A 23,504-nucleotide genomic window follows, 5' to 3' on the forward strand; every position below is an offset into this window, starting at 1 on the left:
TGTTCCCACATACTTCTGGAAGGGATGGTCAGGAGACCTACAGCTAAGTTGGGAAGAGGGTGTGTGCAACAGAGAGGACCAAAGAATAGGAAGACTGAATTTCCTGTTTCCTCCCCAAAGGAAGGTGGCTCCTGTGGCAGCGCAGCTCTTAATACACTCTAAACAAAAATGCATTTGCTGACCAGTTGACAAATGGGCCAGTCAAGGTGGCAGTTCATATAGCTCGAATGACATTTCTCTGTGTTCTGTCCAGGAAACAGCAACTGTCCAAGCGGAGTAAGTCCAGGAAAGGAGTCTCAGCAGCTTTGTAGGTCAACTAAATACTGAAGCCAGTTTGTTGGGCTGTGCTCATTCAAGACACTTCTTGCCCCTTTTCAAACCTTTCACATAGAGCAAGTAGTAAGTCCCTCTTATCTGATTTGTTGACGGGAATCCTGAGTCCTCCTCAAATCTAAACAGTGCCATACCTTTCTCTTCTTTAGTTGGGGCTATCAAAGAAGCTTGGAGAGTCTTGCCTTGCTTCAAATGAAAAGGAGCACAAGTCTTAGGAAGGAAACTGAAGCAAGCCCCAACTACCACTTTGGAAGCCAGTGGGACAATGGTAAGACAAGGCTGCAATTTCATCACCATTTCTGGTTGAAGTGACAGCCAACGGGAACACTGTACAGTGAGAAAGCTTAAGTCTGCTGAGCTGAGAGGTTTCAAAAGGAGGTGCTAAGTTTCTAAAGCATGAGATTTAAGTTCCACGGGGAAACCAGAGACACACAAGAAACCCAGAAACTCGTGGGAAGGGAAGTTCTACAAATCTACCTTGCGCTTCCTCAGAACAGTAAGGATCAAGGTCTGAACCTACAAGGTGGGGTCAAACATTACTGAACTCATCTTGAAAGAAATACAGGATGATCATAATCTCGACGCATCTAGTGGACACGTCCCCTGCCATGAACCACATAAATATGCAAGTACTATGCTCTTCTAGAAGTCTCCTTGTTTGTGTCCGGCAGAAAAATTATTATTGATCAATTTTTACTGTATCTTTCATACTTTTAAAAATCTCTAGCAAATCCTCTCTCTTCATTTCCAGGCTACACAATTATGGGATCTGAAAGGAGGTGAGTCTTACAGTGTCTTTAACTATTTCCATTGCCCCTCCCTGGCTCTTAAGTTTGCACTACAGCTTTAAAAGGTGGCAACCAAAACTCATACAGTGGTACTATCTGTTTTAACTGTTAGTTCATAGGGAGACATCTCTACTGAGCTATAGTCTTTCTTCAAAGACTCTGCTGGGGACTTGACTGCCTCTAACACAGGCTGCACTTGAAAATTCAGATTTCTTGGTATGAATGATTCAAGTATTGTAACTTACCTGTGGCAAACATAACAAGATCTATCTTTGTGAACTGGGCATCCAGTGCCACCTCCAATTCCATATACATACTGATTGCTTTTGGAAGAGTTTTCAGCAAAATATATACCAGCTCCAAACATTCCACCTATGTATGCATGTCTCTCATCAAAACCTTTATGAATGATTGCATTCACAAACGGGGAACCTAGAAGTAAATTAATAAGGAAAAACATTTAAATTAATCACCTACAGTTTTTACGTAATCATTAATTATTAAATCTTTTCAAGAGCCTATTGATCGTTATATCCTCCCTGCCAAAAAACCCTAAGATTTACCAGTAAAGTTACCTTTTGTTTAAATAGATACATTTTCAACAAGTCAGAGCAACTATGTGATGCAGTATCAGTCTGCCACAGCAAACACTTAATATCCACTGTATTACAGCAGTATGCACTGTTACATTCACAAAATATTAGACATCTAGGGACAATTCCTGACCTGTCTTTACAGGGAAAGCTGCATAGGTACTGGACACCCTTTCTGTAGAGCTTAGGTCTACAAGTCTCCCTGGAGGACAACCCAAGTGTGAATTATGGTGCAGCACTTTGGTGCACACTGCTATTCACACTAGGAGAGTGCACCAAAGTGCTGCAACATAACGCTACCATATGGATACTATGGGCACAAATTAAAAGGATCCTCGTTCACATTAATGTAGACTACTCGGGGGACTTACAGTGCAGCAGGTGTGCACTGCTTTTCACACCCCTGTAGTCTAGCCTGCATGGCAACGTAGAGAAGCTCACAAATTCTGTTTCTTTCCAACACTGAGGATGCACTAGAGCTGCAGAGCTTCCTTCAACCCTAAGGCTGTAGTAGCTGCACAGCAGCTTTGCTCGCATTCAACAACTGAGGGTAAGGAGAAGGATTCTTAAAAGTACACCTCTACCCCGATATAACACGAATTTGGATATAATGCAGTAAAGCAGTGACTGGAGTGGGGGGGGGGGGGAAAGGGGAGCGTGCTGCGCTCTCCGGCGGATCAAAGCAAGTTCAATATAACGTGGTTTCATCTATAACATAGTAAGATTTTTTTGGCTCCCGAGGACAGCGTTATATCGGGATAGAGGTGTATAGAAATGTAGGGCTGGTAGGGACCTTGAGAAGTCATCCAGTCTAGCCCCTTGTGCTGAGGCAGGACCAAATTAACCTTGACCGTCTCTGATAGGTGTTTGTCCAACTTGTTCTTAAAAAACACCAATAATAGGGATTCCTCAACCTCTCTTGGAAGCTTATTCCAGAATTTATCTGTCCTTATAGTTAGAAAGTTTTTCCTAATATCTAACCTAAATCTCCCTTGCGGCAGATTAAGCCCAATACTTCTTGTCCTACCTTTAGTGGACATGGAGAACTGATCACCATACTCTTTCTAACAGCCCTTAACCTATCTGAAGACATCTCAGGTCCCTTCTCAACTTCTTTTCTCAAGACTAAACATACCAAAGTTTTTTAACCTTTCCTCACAGGTCAGGTTTTCTAAACCTTTTATCATTTCTGTTACTCTACTCTGGATTTATTTGGCCACAACTTTTCTGAAGTGTGGCACCCAGTACTCCATTTGAGGCCTTACTAGTGCCAAGTAGAGTGGTATAATTATGTTTCATGCCTTACATATAAAACACACCTTTTAATACATCTCAGACTGATATTAGCCCTTTTTGAGACTATATCATATCGTTGACTCTTATTTCATTTTGTGATTCAGTATAACCTCCTGATGCTTTTCAGCAATACTACCACCTCACCAGTCATTCCCATTTTGTCGTCGTGCATTTGACTTTTCCTTGCTAAGTGAAGTATTTTCCACTTGTCTTTATTGAATTTCACCTTGTTGATTTCAGACGAAATCTCTAATTTGTCAAGGTAGTTTCGAATTCTAATCCTATCCTCCAAAGTGCTTGCAACCCCTCCTAACTTGGTATAATCCAAAAATTTCACAAGCATACCCTCTACCCAGTCAACCAAGTCACTGAAAATACTTAACAGTACTGGACACAGCACTGGCCCTTGTGGGATGCCACTAGATACGGCTTCCCAGTTTGGCAACGAACCATCAATAACTACTCTGAGTACTGTCTTTCAGCCAGTTGTGCACCCACCTACTTGTAATTTCATCTAGACCACATTTCCTTAGTTTGCTTATGAGATCGTCATGTGGAACTGTGTCAAAACCCTTACTAAAAATCAAGATATATCATGTTTACTGCTTCTCCCCATCCACTACGCCAGTAACTCTGTCAAGAAAAGAAATTAGATTGGTTTGGCACGCTTTTCTTCTTGACAAATTCATACTCACTATTCCTTATCACCCTATTATCCTCTAGTGCTTACAAACTGATTGTTTAATAATTTGTTCCAGTACCTTCCCAAGTATTGAGGTTAGACTGACAAGTCTGATTCCCCAAGTCCTCTTTGTCCCACTTTTAAAGATAGGTACTAGTACGTATGCCCTTCTCCAGTCCTCTGGAGTTCTCCATGAATTCTCAAAGATAATTGCTAAATCATTCCAAGACTGCTTCAGCTAGTTCCTTCAGTACCCTAGGATGAATTTTATCAGGTCCCGCTGACTTGAATACATCTATTTCAGAGGTTCAGGAACAATTTGAACTAAACTGTAAACCCTGTATATGATGGAAACCACTTCAAGTCAGGGACTGCAGCAGTGTTCCCTATGACCTGATTTATGTAAATATTCTTTAACCACTTCTGCCTCTGCAAAGCAATGTTTAGTTATTTGAGCTGGATATTGATTATAAAATTTAATATTAAGTTACCCATTCAAATTGGAAGGTGCTCTACATTGCAGCACTTATCTCTAGAGAGACCTGACATATTCAGTTTCACAAAGATGCACCTTTTTACTAAAAAGGTTTTTAAAATTACATGTAAATATAAAGGTAGTTATAGGTTTATTAGGACTGTTTTGTTCAGAGAGGAGATGAACAAGAGAGGACATGACAGAATTGAGACTTATGTAAAATAAAAATGTTATACTGAAAGTAAATAAAAAACTCTTATTTATCTTGCGTAATAAAAGAACAAGGAGACGTGAAATAGAAATACATAATGAAAAATAATAACCTTTTTTTTAAATACACAAACTCATTATTAACTTGTGGAACCATCACAAGATATCACTGAGGTTAAGAGGTTAGCAGGATTAAAAAAGGGGAACATGTATGTAAACATCCATTATCACTTCAGATAGATACAGAATTTGCAAGGGATATAAGTGCTCATGCTTCAGCACATAATCCAACCACTATCTGACCAGGTTAGGAAGAACTTCCCCTACAGATGAGTTATACCATTAAAGGGTTGCCTGCACCTTCCTCTGGGCTGATACTGGCCATTTTCAGAGACAGAACAGCAAATCACTGGTCTGATCTGGTATGATAATTTCTATGTTATTATTATGCCCATCCAAAGCCTGTATGAAAGAAAAACTAAAGTTACACTGTTAAGCACTCAGCTGGGAAATGACAACATTGCATCAGCAGCAGCTGACCCCTTTGTATGTAAGCAAGACCATGATCTTTAATTACAAGATCACATATTATTTGTCAGCTATGTCACATTTTTCTACATGGTTTAGATATACATGGTTGGAATCTTATATGTGTATGCCAGAATTCATTAAAAGATTTTATATGACAAATACACAAACTATTCTTACACAACACACTACAGATGAAGTATAACAGGAGTGATAGCAAAGGTTTGTTGGCATATATAAATCATAAGTCTGTCACCAAGGTAGTGTTGTAGTTTCTTTCTGATCCCAAGTTATAGTTAAGGCAGACTGTGCTACTAGTTGGGGGAAAATTGCAAACTACATGGCTACAGACAGTTATCTTCTCTGAGGAATTTAATTATGTAAAAAAAAATCTGTCAAAAATATGGAAGACCATTATGATTATAAAAATAGTGTAAGTTTACAAGAATGAAAGTATCTAAGATACCATACAAACATGTATATCTGTGGTTATAGAAGAAAATGTTAAATTGTATTAAAGAAAGTTTGCAATCATGTAACTATCATAATGCATATCCACGAGGGGCAGAATTAAGGTTGGACATGCAATCTTAATTCACATGCTGAATTTTGATTAGTCTGAACTAATTTTTTCCAAATAAAAAAAAAAAATCCAAGATGCTTACAACGGACACCACTGGACCACCTTATCCCACCAAATTCTAAGCTCTGTAGTAAGGAGTGGTGCAGATTTTACTTCAGTGAATGTGCAGCTGAGTTTCTTACTATGCAGCTAACTTAGCCATTTAGTGAGTCACTGTGCATATGCAGGGGACAATTTTCAATAGGTTATAACTGTCGAATCAAAACAATTTCATTGGAGCTCAAGAAGACACTTTTGAACAAGGGCTAACATGCCAAATGTAAAATCCATCTTGGTCAGAGTTGGTAAAACAAATTGTAAAAAAGCTTCCTCACTCCTACCCCCTTCAAACTGAATCTGCTGACCTGTTTTTCTATTTTTGATCAAACTAAACAACCCCCCCACCCAAATCCATACTTTTCTTTGGGCAAAGACAGGGCAGGAAAATTTAAGCAAAAAAAGCAAAGGGTTCAAAATTATAAGGCAACTGAAAATGGGAATTAGAATAAATATAGCTATAGTTGTCATCTCTGTGATAAAGCCTGTTACCAATATTGCATGTTATCAAAATTATGAAAAACTTAACTCTGATTTACATTTTTATTTCCAGTTGTTAATTATATAGCATATTTACCTAAATTTTTGGCACCAACAAAAATATTCCCACCAAGATTAACAGCACTGATAATGGAAGAAAATGTAAATTTCAAAGTTCTTACCATGAAACAGCATCCTTTCATTAGCATGGTTATGATTTTCTTCAGAAACTTCTTTCCTCCTGTGAGTGTATCTTTCCCAGAGTTTTTTGTTACACACTTTTTGAATCTGAAATAATTAAATATCAGAATTCAAATTCTATTTTGAAGACAAGATCTTCCAATTTTTTGCTTTCTCATTTGACAAACATTTTGGGTATATCACAATAGATCCACTCCAAAACTGGGAACATTTAGTCAAATTTCTAGAGAAGAAATGAGATTATCTCCCTCAGAGTCTAAGGAATTCAATTCAATTCTTCTTCTAGCATGATATAGTGAGTAAAATCATCATCACCATAAACCTAAGTTAACCAAGCCATTCTGTTCTAAACCACTGTTCAGTGATTTCTCTAAAGTTCTTAGACTGACATTTATCAGGCTTAGTCACAACTTAAGACTTTTTTAGACTCCAACCCCCAATCCATCCAAACTTTGATAAAATAATTTTCTCCCTCCATTCAAAGAACTGCTAACCCCCTTTTTTAGATTTCTTTACTGGCTTCCTCACTTTCCATATTAATTCAAGCTGCTTATCACCACCTTGAAGACCCTGCACCACCACTCCATCTCTGTTCTCAGTCTCATTCTAAATCCTGCCCCTCAAGTCCTGGTGGATAAAAAAGGATCATTTTTTCAAAACAAATCTGATTTTTAAAATTTAAATTAAATACATTTCTCTTTTTAAAAATAGATTTAAAATTAAATTTTAAATAATTACAACCTATATTAAGGCCCTACCTTACTATAAATAATTACAACTATTTAAATAAATAAAAAAGTAATATGATGCATCAGTGAGCCCTCCTCAAATCTTAATGAGTTAAAGGATGATGCTTTTTAAATTATATATAGAAACAGGGGAAAACATCTTTAGATTTTGAGTTCAACTGAAGTTTTCTAAATATATCATAATGCCCATGTTCTGCATTACATAGCTATATTATTTTCAGTCATTACAAGGGCTGAATTGCCCCTAGAAACTGTAGATAGGAAATGACTATCCCATATATGAGAGATGCTAGGCTGCAGGCAGGAGAGAAGCAGATCTACTAATTCTAAAATCCTGCAGGACAAGGGATCAGATTTTAACCACCTAAAAATGCAGATAGGCACCTTGTGGGATTTTCTAAAACACTTAAGCAGATTAGGTGCCTAATACCCACTGATTTCCACACCAATGATTTCAATAGGAGTCAGGCACCTAATCTTCACAGTCACTTCTAAAAATTCCAAGGTGCCTATTTGCATCTTTAACTGCCAAAATCCTTTTGAAAATCTGATGCATGGTGACTAGAAATAATCTGCCAATTCACTAACTACAGTTAGTACTTCCTTTGTTTAATAACTTTATTTTTAGAAGCAAAACATGTTTTAATAAGCTTACTTTTTTATCTTATGTATCCAGCACATTTAAAGGTAGCTTTATTTAACTAATAAATGGCGTTTTTATGCATTTTAATAGATTTCCAATTTCCATCCAAATGCAGCTTGACAGATGTCTCAAATATAAAATTATCTTCTAGTAAATAAGAAATGATCATTTTCTAACATAATAAAATATAAAAATTAAGAATCAGAACAAACGTACATTGAGCTATATAACTGCTTAAATAAATGTGTAGACAGAGTGTATTCTCCTGGTTAGCAAAAGGAAGCATCAAAATTAATGTAAAGTCTATATTTAGCAGCAAATCTACATATTTTAATAGTCATACCAACCAATGAAAATGAACCGAAGGGTTGAGCGCATAGCTATCATTTAAGAACTACAAAAATGTGAATGGTACCTTCAGAAAATTGTATTTGTTGAACACTCCACCAGCATGCCCACCATCTCTGTGCTCTCGGACTGTACTCTGCATCTGAAGAATAAGAGTTTTAAGGCTGTACATTTTGGACAAATATTCCAATATTCTTTGTAATAATCAAAACAGTTGATTCTATTCTTAAAAACAGAAGACATATATTAGCTAAAAATTAGCACTGGATCCTCATCACAACAGGTTTTGTGATTTTTCTACAAAAGTTCAAAGATTCTGAATACTTTGTGGAACATGCAGTGCTAGTTCTTAATTTACACTCTTTAACTGATCACATCTACTTAGAATCACATGCTGTGCAATTATTCAAATACTGGGCAGAAAGTAGAGAAAGAATTGATTAGAAACTGGGTCTAGTATATGTAGAGAAATGACTGTAGTGAAGATTTCCATGCTGCAGAAATAATTTTACTTCAGATGGAGACCTCTCAAGTATGTTACTAGAAGGAATGACATTAAGAGAGACAAAGAGTCTTGTCACTTACACTTTGGGCTGGAGTAGTAATTTCTAGCTCAAGACAACACAAATGTGGTAGATTTGATTGAGTGAATGCACTAAAAACAGACATGCAACCACAGCAGTAAGAGCAATGGAAGGGGCTAGCTGCCTGAGTACGTACCTAGTGCCTTGGATTGATACACAGCCTGCTGCGGAGGCTACACTTACATTTTTAATATGCCAGTTCAATTAAAGATAGTGCTGGTATGTCTCCTCAAGCTGGAAATTATACCTCCAGCTTGAAGTGTAGACATACAGTAGAAAACCTCAGAGATATGAACACCAGAGTCATCTGACCATCTGTCAGAGGTCAACTGAACACCATGTGAAACTGGAAGTAACCAATCAGGCAGCAGCAGAGACAAAAAAAAAATTAAAAATAAAAGCAAATACTGTAGTGTGCCTGTACTGCATCTTAAAGGTAGACACATCTGGGCTGCCTGTCCCCACCCCTAGCCCTAACTTCACCCCAACACGCAGGGGGAGCCTGGAACCTGGCCTGGAGTGTAAACTGCTGGAGTCAGAGCTGCATTTTGTTCAGAGTTATGAACATTTCAGAGTTATGGACAATCTCCATTCCCGAGGTGTCCATGACTCTGAGGTTCTATTGTATGCTAAGCTGTGGACATGTCAAGCATGGATTATAACAGTGGGACAGCACTGACAAAGGAAAAATGGAATAAGTGTCTTGATGCAAGCTTTAATCCATTACGTTTAGTAGTATTTGAGTCTTATATTAATAGTCTACTGGAACTCATGCGTCTACCCATAAGTGACAATGCTAAAAAGAATTTGAGATGCTAGGCAGCAAAACATACCTCCTCTTCCACTGACTGAAATTCCTTATCATCAGGAGAGAGATCTATAAGAATTGTTCCACTACCAGAAGTATTCAAAGTGAGGTATGAGTTAAGACCTATAAATACAATGAACGCACATATTTCAGACACAGAGAACAAAAATTAAAAACACAGGCATAGCGCAATTTCCCAGGAATGAAAAGGTGGAAGATGCCATATAGAGACAAAGGTAAAGAAAAGGGGAACATTTGTGATTTTAAAGTTATATTAACTTTCAGTTTAAGTCTCACTTAAGTAGTTTAAAGTTTTAGTTTTTTAAAACATATTTTGATTTGCCTTTGTAATTCTGCTTCTCTGAAGGTATCATGCAGGATACTCATTTCTTGGCCTCAGCTTCCTAGCTAAACAGAGGCAGAATCTAATGGTAGTAGTGGTGGCCAGGGCCATAAGCCAACTTCCCTCATCCCCACAAGTGATTGTGAACCACCTGAGACCTCTGCCATCCCTGAAACATTTCAGTCAGTCAGTTCCTACCTGAGTTCCAAGTAAAGGATCCCTAAAGTAATAGGCCTGTCACCTAACATTTTACAGAAAAATCATGCTTCAGAAGAAGAAAAATTTAAAGCACAGGTATCTGTGACCTAAATAGAGCCCATCCAAACTCAGGGGGGTGGGGTGGGGGGAAAGAGAGAGAGAGAGAGAGAGAATGTGTGTCTTCTGCAAGACTTCTTTTCCCATCTACCAATAAGATTTCTCACATTGAGCATTAGAGCACCTGCTCAAATACATCGGGCAAGTGTCACTCTTCTCTCTCTGAAGTCATACCATAAGACAGAGGGTCCTTAAAATGGGATAGAATGAGGTGTACCTTTGTCAGGGCCCTTATTACTATAAGAATTAGTATCTAGACATATCAGAGCACCTCTGAAGTAGTTAAGACAGCCCTTGCTAATGTGGCCTATTCTGGCTGTCACAAGCAGTTCCTTCTTCCTCAGACCTCCCATTTCTCCTTTGAGAAGGGGACCTGATCCATCATTCTCTAGGAAGAAAGTACGTAGAAAGATTTAGAAATACTGACGCAATGGTCTCTTCTGAATTGCATGTGCCCAATTCGTATGCTTTGGAAACTACAAATACTGATGTGGGCATGAGAGCATCTTCTGGCTCTAGCATATCCTTGTGGCCCACAAACATCCTGAGCCATAAGGATGATGTATTTCTGGTGGGGCCGCCACAGAATCCAGTTATCTATGGGGTCAGGATGAGACAACGTAGTTCAGCATGAAATCTAAGGACTGAAACAATGGTTGCAACCAGACTCTGTGTACAGAAGGCACCAAAACCTGCTGGTGATGAGATCAGGGCTTCACACACAGAAGAGAGCTGACTGTTGAAGCATAACTCTGACCTCTGCACAAGAATTCTTTGACTGTGCTGAGATCTACTTTGGGTTTTTTACAGTATTTACTACCTTCGTCTGCAAGTGTTTCTGGCTCAGATTATGCTGCAGAGCAATAAGAGAACTTTAAGGCAGTCTCCAAACCCAGGAAGCCAAAGTCTGATGCTGGCTATCCTCAGGAACCTCTCTGTTGAAAGCTCCAAATACACCAACAAACAACTGCAGCTTGATATGGAGGCCAACACCAATTCTGATAACGCCAAGAATTCTGAATGAGTTGGCAAATAACTGGCAATCATTTATAGGATTTAAGAACTCTGGGCATCCCAGCAATGCTTTCTGCCAGGAGCCCATGATGTTTGAACAGTCAGCAAACACTTGACTAGGGGTTTCCCTCTGGAACCCTCTGCTGGGAGCCTATGCTCATTGATCTGTGGCTGGAACCTAGCAAATTATATAAAAGTGTCTGGAGGCAAGACACTTTGACTTAACAAGAAAAGCATCACAATGAAGCTCCAAAAGAAAGTTCTAGTTAACCCTGAAACAATGGGTCCACTGTATCCAGGGAAGGGTGCAAATGCACTAAAGCACCAGAACACTGAGGCAAAGCACAGAGACCTGAGGAAAGCTCCACAGCTTGAGTATTAAGTCAAATGAGGCGAGGCAAAGCTCTGAAATATTCAGGTAAGGAGTTGAACATCTAGAGATGACAATGCTAAGGCCTTTCAAGGCAAAAGAGCTGAAAATCTCTAAAGAACCTGCGCAAACTGCAAGACCAGGGCTCTAGGGACCACTCAATGTTCTTTGGTTAGAGTGTTTGACTGCAAATTCAAAGATAACAGATGAGACCCAATTGGAAAGCAAGGACACTGTATAAAATGATACTTGCAGCAGTGAAAAACTACACTGGAAACAGGAACAGACTGGCAGCTGAAGAGATAGCTCCCACCTAGAACACCTTCACTGATGGCAATTAAGAAGCAACTGACTATTCAAGGGACAGCTACTGAAGCTCCAGGGAGATACTTGAACATGATGAAGTGGTTGTTTTGTGGCCCTGATTACTACTGCTGCTCTTAAGGGCCAAAAAAACCTTTAGAGTGTGGGGAGTTCTGCCTGTTTTATACTAGAGTTCAGATTTGGGAGTGAGAATCCACAGATGGTGTCTAGAGAAAAAAATCCAACCAATTCTAACTAATATTATTCCATTTCTATGAAATGTAGTGAGACAATAGTAGCCAATGTTTCAATATAACAGAATCAATACAGTGTGCTCTTTATTTTTTTCTTCAGCTGTAGTCCAACAAAACATGTTATTCCTATGATTGTGCTGTCATCAACAATGCGGCAAAGAGGTTTTTATCATAAAACTCAGTGCAAGTTGAAGTTGTTAAACAAAGCAGCTATGCTAATTTCAGCTCCACTGGAAAGATACCAACTATTTTTTTTTAAAAAGAAAAATATTTAAAAACATCAATTATCCTTTTGGGAAAAAGGACACAGCCCGTGTCACTCAGTAAAAAATAATTCACTTTTCAATCTGTATTGTGATAGCACATAAGAACCCCAGTCACTGACCAGAACCCCACTGTGTAGGTACAAATAGAACAAAGAAATAGTCCCTGTCCCAAAACACTTACAATCAAAGTTCTCTAACTCTACAATACAACTAATGAAAGTAAACGTGGACAATGACCATGATAAAGCAGTCAAATATTAAAGGCAACTGAATGCTGGTGTTCATGATAATTTATACCACTAGTGGAAGCTTCTCACACAAGCTTCAAGTTGAAAGACAGAGTATATTGCCAGTAAGCACAATTTTACATTTTGTTGTATAAAGAACTGCATTATCAGCTCTTTCTAATAAGAGATGATTTGGAACAAAACTGGTAAAGTTTATAAAAATGAACTCTATATTAAAGCAGTGCCACTCCAGTAATTTGATAAAAATATACCTTGCTGTCCAGAGATCAGTCTCTCAACTCCTTTAATGATTTTATGCCTATGTCCATAAGCATTGATCCCAATTTCCTTTAACTCTTTGTGGCCCATTTCAACCAATACATCCAGTGTTATCTAGAGCAAAGCACAATATAATTTGTTTAGATTGCTGTATACATTTTAATAAAAATTTCATGACAAATATTTCATTAGAAAGGATCAATAATAACCTCAGAAATAAAATTTATGACAATTTAGTTAGGTTATAAAACAGAGTGGTGTACAGATATGCCAGCCTCTGGAGACCTGTATATTATGCAGCAGAAGAAAAATTAGGGAAGTTTTAAAACAAGCCGTAGTTATAAAGGAAGCCATAAAACAAGTGAAGATATTTTATAAAGTATATTAAATTAAAATTAGATTAATGGTAACAAGAGTCACATTCTGAATGTTTTAATGTAACAGTTCATCCTTGGCTTTGTGTCTATTGTCTTCCCTAGCATGAAATTTTGCTTTTGAACAACATAAAACATGCTACAAGTCATAGCAGAATTGCTGTCATCTTCCCCATTTTTTTGTTCATCATTTTGCATGACCCTACCTAAAAAATAGGCCAGTGGTACTGCAAGAGTCACTTCCCTGACTGGGGAATTTCACTTTCAGGATATATTACCAAGCTAACAGAATAGTCTACACCTTCATAATTACTACACATAATTTCATGATATTCACTTCCTATTGACTTCATCACCTGTGCTAAGATAACAGAAACAGGAACTTAACCTGTTGGTCTTAAATTGCAAGTACTATCCTTCCTCCCACTTCAAAAAGGAACCCACTGGTAGAGTTTTCTAACCCAATATTTGTATACAGCTACTCACTTGCTCTCTCTCAAATACGTCAATCAGATGTTCAAGTCCAAGATTTCTCACAAACTGATTTATGCTAAAATCTATACCTGGAACTGAATATAAAGAAGAATATATAAGATATTTTCACATTCATATTATCTAAAACACAGTATAATCCATACTTACACTTCTGCAATAAGGGGAAATACAAGAATTTTTAAGTATCAGAGGGGTAGCCGTGTTAGTCTGGATCTGTAAAAGCAGCAGAGTCCTGTGGCACCTTATAGACTAACAGACGTATTGGAGCATGAGCTTTCATGGGTGAATACCCACTTCCTCGGATGTATGTGATGAAGTGGGTATTCACCCACGAAAGCTCATGCTCCAATACGTCTGTTAGTCTATAAGGTGCCACAGGACTCTTTGCTGCTTTTAAAGACTTTTTAAGAGAGTTGGTAACATTAAGAAAAATATTTAAGTTATGAATAAGACACAATTATATATTACTGTTTCTGGTGGCACCTAGAACACATTAGGTTCTTTATAAAAATAGAAATACATGGTCCTGGCCTCCAAAACAAGTAAGTGTTGAGCTACTAATACTGCATATTTAAGCAATGAACAGAAGTTAAAGCAACCTTGTTCATAAATTATCAGTCTTGCAAATCTTTTAGAACCTGTGATACCATTTCATTGTGTATAAGACCATTCCAATAAGTATTTATTTGATTTCTATTTAAAACCTGATTTATCAGTAAGAGTCTATCTGGAAAAAATGCCTGAAGACCCCTGCCCAAGAGTTAAAATTTTTGTTCTTTTGGCTATCTGCTCCTTATCAAGCCACAGTTGGAAACAGAGATAACAGAAGGCGAAGGTGGTTAATGCATAAATTGAAAATTCTAGTAAGAGCTGAAGAGTACCCACAAAAATCACTAAATTAGATAAAAATACTGAAAAAGAAAATTATTTTTCAACAAAATCATGCTTTAAACAACTTTATTTATATAAACTGCTCAAGAGTCATTAATTCACATTTACAATTAGAACAAAAATATGCCTCACCTTCCTTTTTCTCTAAAACAATTGCTCCCTCTGCACCATTTGTACCAACAACTGAAGGGAGTTCAGAAAAGCTACCAGATAAGTTGTCAAGGCTACTGGCAGCAGACAGATTGGATGGGCTGGATGGAACGGAAGACAGGGAATCAGCCGTAGGTCCGGTGGTTTGAGATACATTTATAACCTGAGGTTTATAACAAGATGGCAACGCAGAAGGAGGCATAGCAGCTGTCAACAGTGCATTAACATCATCTGCCTAAATATCAAAAGATAGTTTATTAAAATGGAGGAAGCCTTCCATGCAAAGTTATTTTCTGGAATAAAGGTAATTAAATACTTGAGAAAATTAAGCCCAAAGCCATAGTGAACAAATATGTAAGTATAATGCAAACATTTCAACCAATTAAAAAGCAATTTCATTTAAACAAGATTTAAACAAAACATAACTTAAACAATGTTTTTTAAAAAAACATGTTCTAAATTAAAAGTGCAATACATGTATTTTTTGATATTTGTAACTTTTTTCCAGATAAACACAAGGTCAAACAAAACTCATTACTAATTTACTTTAGAAACAAGAAATCCCAATTTGAAGCAAGATGATCCATTCAGCATTACTCTGAAAATGTGAAGCTTTTGATTGTATTATAATACTCTAAAACAAAACCTTAAACAGCCTGATTAAGTTGTATAAAATTAGAAGGTTTTAATAAAGTTAGACTAAATTTCACCTCTAACGCAGGTTTTTGAAGTCAAATATATTAGCCAGTAAAATAGGTAGATCAAGTACCCAAAGTAAAATTAAAAATAGATAAATGTCAATTCTGGAAGAAATCAATGTTTGTTTTCTTTCTCCACCAGGCAGTCAGAAGTACTTTGCAGCAATCTTGCGCAAGAGAACAGAGAAAAGATCTATCTGGGTGTACTGGGGCTTGCATAACCAAACATGCATAAACACCCAAGAAATTGTAAATTATAAATTATGCACTAACTCCAAATTTGTACTTTTATTCAAAGTGTCTAAGAGCATCTTATATAAACCAGGCAAGCAACCACTAGCTGCAGCTAAGCACAAATTTCTCAAAAGATCCCATCACTTACGGTGACCAGGTCTAATGGTGTTTGTCCTTCCTGGTTTTTCAGAGTAGGATCAGCTCCATGTGCCAATAACAAGGCACAAAGCTGTGTCCTTCCTTTCTGGGCTGCTTCATGCAAAGGTGTGAAAGCCCATTTGTCCGTAGCATTCACACACGCATTATACTTTATAAGTAAAGCTGCTACATCTACGTGCTGGAAAATAAAATATCCTGTTACATTCCAGATGGTAGTTTAATAATTCTGAGAGTTTCGGTATATTAATCAACTCTTTTTGTAACTTCATTCTGGATTTTCCTAGAATTGATCAAAAATAAACACTAACAAAACAGAAGAGATTATTCTGAACTATAATGTACCTGTGTATAATTAAGTCATTTTCTTTCATAAAACAGAAACAGACCAAACCAGAATCCCAAATACAAACTCCTTTGAATTTAAGGAGAGCTTATTTCCTGCTCTGGGTTCACAGATGTCTGAAATCTCACAAGATCACCCACAGAACCGTAAGTGAAATCTTTACTAGTGAAATTCTACTAGTATGCACACGTGAAAAGCAGTTTTACAGGACATCTTTTAGGCTGCTTGTTTTTACGATAGTTTTTGAATGACATTTCTCAACATAATTCCCAACAGTGATTTTACAAATTTAAAATCTTCACTTCTGCAACAGTCAGTTGAATTTGTTCTGCAGTTATAATTTTTAAGTAATTCCAAATAAGGTGATATTATAACACAATGACAAAAGCTTTTTAGAGATTGTCAGGCTACACAATTAATGCCAATAAAAGCATCATAGCACAACTTTTTACAGAAGTTTCAATTTGTTCCAAAAGATAGTAAGTTAGAGATTCTTACCCCATAAGATGCAGCATTATGTAGAGAAATCAACCCTCCTTTATCCTGTGCATTCACATCAGCTCCATGCTGTAACAGGTACTCTGCAACCTCCAAATTGTTGTAACCAGCTAACAGGCAGTTAAGGAAGGAAGAGAAAAACTGTCACCAGAATAATTATTATGATTAAATAAAAAAAAAATTTGTAAATCACATCTGAGAGAAAAAAGTCTGCAAATAAATAGCCAAACTGTGCTATGCTGTGTGAAACCATTTACTACAGCTATGGAACAAATTAATCCCGTGTATTCAATTCCACAATAAATGTCACCTAGTCAATTTGCAAAGAGAACTCCAGTGCTATATGTTTTTTTTAATATTTCAAATGTTTAAGCAAGCACATACTCCGATTCAACATCTTTACTTGAAAATAAAGGTGTTAACTATCTGCACCTAGACATTTGGCGTTGAGTGTTAAGATTTTCCAAAATAAAAATTAATGGATTTCAAATCAGCATTGATTTTGGAAAATCTAAATTCTCCATTTACCAAGAGTTATATTTTTAATGGAGTGAGCAATTAAATAGAAAACTTCAGGTAAGCATTGTCATTCTGATGGACAAGAAAATTCTGTTCCACTCCTCTGATAAAAACAGCCCACTTTCATGCCACCCATCTCTGTCTCTGTTCTCCAGCAAGTTTTCTTCCACCTTCCTTCACCTCTTCTACTGAATCCCACCGAGCTGTCAACCCCTTGCAATCTGTTCTGCTGGCCCCACATTAGCAAAGTCACTGTATTGACAGGGTATCAACTACATGTCGTCTCCCCTTGCTGGTGCCTGGTTTTAAGGAGAAATTGGGGAGGCAAGGCAAGCAGGAAGGGTACTTGTCAATAAGGACATTCCTCATTACAGGTGAGAATCCTGATTTGGTGTGTCTCACTAAAAACTCACTAGATTTGACAAGATCAGGTTAACAGTTCAGGTTACTACAGATAACATACCTGACACCAAACCAAAAAAGCAAGATAAAGAAAAGTTAAGCCACCTAACAGAATATACCTTCTATTCCTTTGCAACAGACGGTTAAGCAACATACTTTTTTACACCTTGCTTTTGTGTTGCATATAGCAAACAATTATCTAATAAAATTTGTACATTTACTTCCCAGTTTTTAAAAAAAGGGAATGTTTAAGCATTAGCTGTAACATCCCCATGCAAATCCACACAAGCCCTGCTTTTCTCTTCACCCCTTTGTCCCTTGGAATGGCAGCCTGTAACAGTCTTGGGCCAATGAACTTGTCACAGGAGATCCTCCTGAGATAAACCATGAGACATTTACAGGACGCAGAGTCTAGCACAGTAAGAAAGCTTGGGGCTCAGCTCGCCAGGAGTTTGCCTGCCAGTTCTGCTTCATCCTGTAGAGTCTAGGGGCTGCGACATTAAGAAGAGGACAAATGGAGATTGCTGTGTAGGGGTTTGAGGGAGGGTAACAGAAACTATACTGTCAAATACAAGCATTCAAAAATAATGAGACTGGCTTAAGTATAATACAATTTAGAAACAAATCATATTTTTGTTTGCCTACTGATTTTTGAGCCTTTAGATGTAAGTCACCACCCCTAAATTGGGTATGATCATTTCGGATTCAAAGGTCAATTTTAAAGGGACAGAAGTGCCAACCTCTCCTTTGCCTGCTTGGAGAAGACTCCACTTATCCAGCTGCCACTCGGTCCTTCTCCCCATCACTATCCTGCTTCTCCCTCCTGGTCTTCCCTGTCCCACTCACATTGTTCCCCCATGCTACCTACGTCTCATGTCTTCCATCTGCTTCCTTAATATTTGCTCTCCCTATCTCCCCAGTTTACTGTTCCTCATATTCTGCTTCCTGCCTCTATTTCCTTATACTTCTCCCAACTTGCCCTTTCTTGTCTTCTCCGTCTTCCCTCCCATATTCACCTGCTCCTCACAGTGCTCTCCTTTGCTTCTTTGGCAGAACAGAGAGCCACCATCTTCACTGAGGGAAGCTAGATTTCACTATCTTTGCAAAGAGCAGCCTAAATTTCTTCATGAATAGGCTGTATAGAAATGGTGACTATCTTAACTGATGGCAACCTATTGGCTCAATTCCAATGAAAATAATACAAAACACCTACCCAGCCAGTGTTAGTTCCAGTCCCACCCTAGGGCAGAAATGTGGAAAAGGTTTCAAGGCATGTTGCTGCCATGAGGAGAGGAGGAATTTTGAGTAAGGAGATAAATAGGGATGAGTGGCAGGGAGGAGAGACGGGCTGGGGGACTCAGGTGAAGGGTTGGGAGTTACATGAGATGGGAGGGTAGGGACACTGGGAAGGGGGACATGGAGATGAGTGGTAAGGAGACAGGAAGAGGAGCAAGGGCACCTGCCAGCCCCACATTCTCGCTTCTCAATGTGTGCACCATAATCTGGAAGGGCTATTTCTCCTTGGAGGTCTGTGTCTCTCTCCTTACCTGCGCATGTGTGCCAGAAATGGGGAGACCACTGCCCAAACGTGGGGGTCTGGCCTCCCCTCATGTGAGCTGGGATAAGGGGGTGGGGCTTATCTTTTTGGTAGTGTCTGAGTCCTTTTACCTACCACCTTTCATGTGATCTCGGGGCACCAGCCCCCCTTGGGTGTCAGAATTTCTCTCTACCTGCCTCATGTAAGCTGGGATCTGGGGGACCTCGTCGGGATGGGGAGTACGGGGGAGCGGGAGGTGTCAAAGACTTCTCCCTGCAAGCATCTGGGTGAGAAGCTGAGAACAGGCATACCAGGAGTATGCATCAAGAACACACTGTATATCAAAGGCTCTCCAACACTGGGGGTCAGGGAAGGGAGAAATGGGAACAGCCAAGGACATTAATGGAGCAGTTCATACATCTCAGAGTTATTGTTACACTTTATTCATCTCCATAAGATGTTCTCATTCAGTTGAGATCATCACATTGAGATGAATAGGCCACTTCACACCTCTCAGAGTCTCCTAGGCTTTCAGGATTATCCTGTCACAGAAGTATATTTCCTCTCTAATGAATCTAACCAAGGGCTTGTCTACACTACCAAGTTTAGTTATGTTAAAACTTATGTCGACACCCAAAAATCAACAAAACAAAAAATCGCCAAAGGGTGTTCACACTTGCTCCTTCTGTCGACAGATCATATCCACATTGGGGACACCATCATTGACAGGGTGAGCAATGCACCGTGGGTATACATCCCATAGTGCAGTGTTGCGGGAAGGAAGAGCTGATCGCTGCATATCTTGGGATTCTCTCCAAATTCTCCCACAGCCCCCTCAGCTGCCAAGAGCAGCATCACGAGTAGTTATGTGAGCTCTCCATTTTGAGGAATGGCAAAGCAGCACAGCAGTCTGTCCTCCTCCCTCTGCAGCAGCAGAACAGGAGCATTCCAGTTACTTGCTCTGTTTGTTTACCAAATGGAGCAGTACGCAGATACTTCCTGGAACTTTGAAAGGGGAGGGGTGCATGCCTGCAGGGCAGCAGAGATCAAAACACTGAGCAGAGCAATCAGGGCAGGCATTGTGGGATACTGGCGAAAGCCAGTTCTGTCAACAAAACAAACAGCAATGTCTACAATGGCTCTTCGTCAACGATAAAGGGAGGGGAAAAGACAAAAGTCTCTCAGGTGGGTGGAAGTTTTTTGTCGCCAAAACTGGGCGTTTTTCATGACAAAAATCCCATTGTAGTGTGTACGCTCTTGCTGTTTTGTCACCAAAAGGCAGTTTTTGGCAACAAAACTTGGTAGTGTAGACAAAGCCCAAGTCAACTAAGGGCATGTCTACACTAAAAACTTAAGTCAACCTATGTTAGGTCAATTTATGGCCACCACATTAATTGTGGTGGCTCATGTCCACACTACACCTCACCAGTAGCGCTTCCACCGACCAAAGAGGGGCAGTGTGGGGGGGCTGAAAGTCTGGGAGCCCAGCTGCTCCCCACCCCAAGGATCTCAGCTCCCTGCTGTGAGCCTGGCTACCCCCAATCCCCGCTGGGAGCAAGGCAGTTACCTCGCGCTCCTAGTTGGGGAGCTCTGCACCCAGAGCTCAGGCAGCTGCAGTGCTTGGGGCAGCCAGGCTCCCAGCAAGAAGCCAGGACCCTGAGGTCAGCTGGGCTCTAGCTGGAGCCCCCGCACCTGCCCCAGGGTGACAGCCCGAGCTGTGAGCAGCTTTCCTGTTAATTTCATGGCTCCAGCATGGAGCCATGCAATTGCCAACAGCCAATGTGAGTCACCCACATGGACTCACCCAATGTGATTTTGGCCAACAGCCAATTTGAGTCACCCAATGTCTACATGGACACTGCATCACTCTAACTACACCAACATAAGCCCGTCACCTCTCACGGAGGTGGAGTTACGATGTTGGTGTAGTGGGGCACTTACATTGGTGGCAGCAAGGTTGTAGTGTGTACACTGACATAATTAGGGTGACCTAAGCTGCCATACGTCGACCTAAGTATGGACTAGGGCTAATTGTTTAGTATTTAACAGCGCTAACCTGCTAAATGTAGTGGTGTTGAATGTCTTCCTTGTGTGTCACGACAATTTACATTGTCCGGTGAACAAAGCTTCTTTACTCGGGCCAAACAACCCTTCTTGGCAGCATCTAGCAAAGCTGCATCTCCTCTAAGTAGGTCTTGAATATCAGTATCACCATCTTTAACAAGATCCAAGGCAGTATTTCCATCTCTGTTCTTCTTTGTGGAGTCAGCACCATGCTGCAGCATATAAAAAGCCCAGAAGAAATTAAGTACTCATCTCACTTTAGCAATTGTCAAAAATGGAAATAATCAGAATAAGTATTTCTAGCTCTTAGATAGCTTATATACCCCATTGGTAATTTATTTCCATTCACATTCAACTTGTGTAGAGAAAAGCTATCATGTATTCAAAAGAATAAAAGTCCACACATTGCGAGAGGAAGGACAGTGTACCCATAAAACTTATTTCTTAATTTAAAAATACAGATGTTTAATAACCATTGATTGGAAACCTGACCTGAATAAAATCCAATTTCTCACAGAAGCCCTGCCCCGTACTTCGGATTAAACATGACATACTTATTTCCAACAATTAACCTCCTCTCTATCAATCTGTAGAGTACCTGTAATAGAAGTTTGCAGATCTCATATTTTCCTTTTGCTGCAGCTTCATGTAAGGGAGTGAACTTCCACAAATCAGCTACATTTACAACTGCACCATGTTTAACAAGCAGTTCTGCTACTTCATAGTGACCATAGGAACAAGCATTGTGCAAAGGGACGAGACCTCTGAAAATAAGATTAAACAAGCTTCTCTGAATACATGCTACACTTTAGGGTTACATCATTCTGTCAAAAACAGCTCTAACTTTATTACACCATGAATATTCTACCACTTTTCTAAAAACAATCAATTTTTTTGAACCTTTGAAGAGAAATCAAGCCATTAAAATATAAAAATAGGTAGTTACCTATATATTTAGAGATGCTGTAAGACTAATATTTAATTTTGCCATTGTGTACAGGTATCCCTTGTGAATGCATGTTTGCCTTTCAATGGCTTTAAATCTTTAAAAATCCAATGCTAAAAAATGCTCATTACTTCTTTTGTCAACTAAAGTGGCCTTAATTTTATCAATGAGGATAACTGTGAACAGATGAACATAAGGCCATACTACGTCAGACCAACGGTCCATCCAACTCAGTACCTTTCTTCCGACAGTGGCCAATGCCAGGTGCTTCAGAGGGAACGAACAGAACAGATCAGGGATCAGCAACCTTTCAGAGGAGGTGTGCCGAGTCTTAATTTATTCACTCTAATTTAAGGTTTCGCGTGCCAGTAATACATTTTAACATTTTTAGAAGGTCTCTTTCTAGAAGTCTATAATATATAACTAAACTATTGTTGTATGTAAAGTAAATAAGGCTTTTAAAATGTTTAAGAAGCTTCGTTTAAAATTAAATTAAAATGCAGAGCTCCCCCCGCCCGGTGGCCAGGATCCAGGCAGTGAGTGCCACTGAAAATCAGCTCGTGTGCCATAGGTTGCCTACCCCTGGAACAGATAGTCATCAAGTGATCCATCCCCTGTTGCCCATTCCCAGCTTCTGGCAAACAGAGGACAGGGACACTTCAGAGCGTGGTTTTGCATCCCTGCCCATCCTGGCTAATAGCCATTGATGTAACTATCCTCCATGAACTTTCTAGTTCTTTTTTGAATCTTGCTATAGTCTTGGCCTTCACAACATCCTCTGGCAAAGAGTTCCACAGGCTGATTTGTGTGTTGTGTAAAGAAATACTTCCTTTTGTTTGTTTTAAACCTGCTGCCTATTAATTTCATTTGCTGACCCCTAGTTCATGTGTTACGAGAAGAGTAAATAACACTTCCTTATTTACTTTCTCCACACCCGTCATGATTTTATAGGCCTCTATCATATCACTCCCCAGTCGTCTCTTTTCCAAGCTGAAAAGTCCCCATCTTATTATTCTGTCTCATATGGAAGCTGTTCCATATCCCTAATAATTTTTGTTGCCCTTTTCTGCACCTTTTCCAATTCCAATTTTTTTTTAAGATGGGACGACCAGATCAGCATGCAGTATTCAAGATGTGGGTGTACCATGGATTTATATAGAGACAAATCATTAGGAAAGGGATAGCCTTTGACTGCCATAGCACACAGAGTGGATGTTTTCAGACAACTATCCACAATGACTCCAAGATGTTTCTTGAGTGGTAACAGCTAATTTAAACCCCATCATTTTATATGTATAGTTGGGATGATGTTTTCCAACATGCATTACTTTGCATCAACACTGAATTTCATCTGCCATTTTATTGCCCAGTCACACAATATTGTGAGATCACTTTGTAAGTCTTTGCAGTCTGCCTGGGACTTAAC

The 23,504-nt window shown here is 39.0% G+C and overlaps 1 protein-coding gene across 3 annotated transcripts in view; it reads right to left on the reverse strand.

Annotated features, from left to right (window-relative positions):
- Positions 1-23,504, reverse strand: part of TNKS2 (tankyrase 2) — a 56,374-nt gene that overhangs the window by 3,424 nt on the left and 29,446 nt on the right. For 2 of the 3 annotated variants that reach the window (XM_039480878.1, XM_039480877.1), the window contains exons 15-25: positions 21,731-21,896; positions 21,125-21,344; positions 16,611-16,720; positions 15,759-15,947; positions 14,661-14,913; positions 13,629-13,711; positions 12,762-12,882; positions 9,423-9,520; positions 8,073-8,147; positions 6,247-6,352; positions 1,367-1,553 (exon numbers count right to left, since the gene is read on the reverse strand). In XM_039480878.1, coding sequence (XP_039336812.1) covers positions 1,367-1,553; positions 6,247-6,352; positions 8,073-8,147; positions 9,423-9,520; positions 12,762-12,882; positions 13,629-13,711; positions 14,661-14,913; positions 15,759-15,947; positions 16,611-16,720; positions 21,125-21,344; positions 21,731-21,896 — 1,608 coding nt within the window. The remainder of the gene's footprint in view (positions 1-1,366; positions 1,554-6,246; positions 6,353-8,072; positions 8,148-9,422; positions 9,521-12,761; positions 12,883-13,628; positions 13,712-14,660; positions 14,914-15,758; positions 15,948-16,610; positions 16,721-21,124; positions 21,345-21,730; positions 21,897-23,504) is intronic. The other variant, XM_039480879.1, reaches the window with a different exon arrangement.

This window comes from Mauremys reevesii, linkage group 7 (assembly GCF_016161935.1).
Source record: "Mauremys reevesii isolate NIE-2019 linkage group 7, ASM1616193v1, whole genome shotgun sequence".
NCBI lineage: Eukaryota > Metazoa > Chordata > Testudines > Geoemydidae > Mauremys > Mauremys reevesii.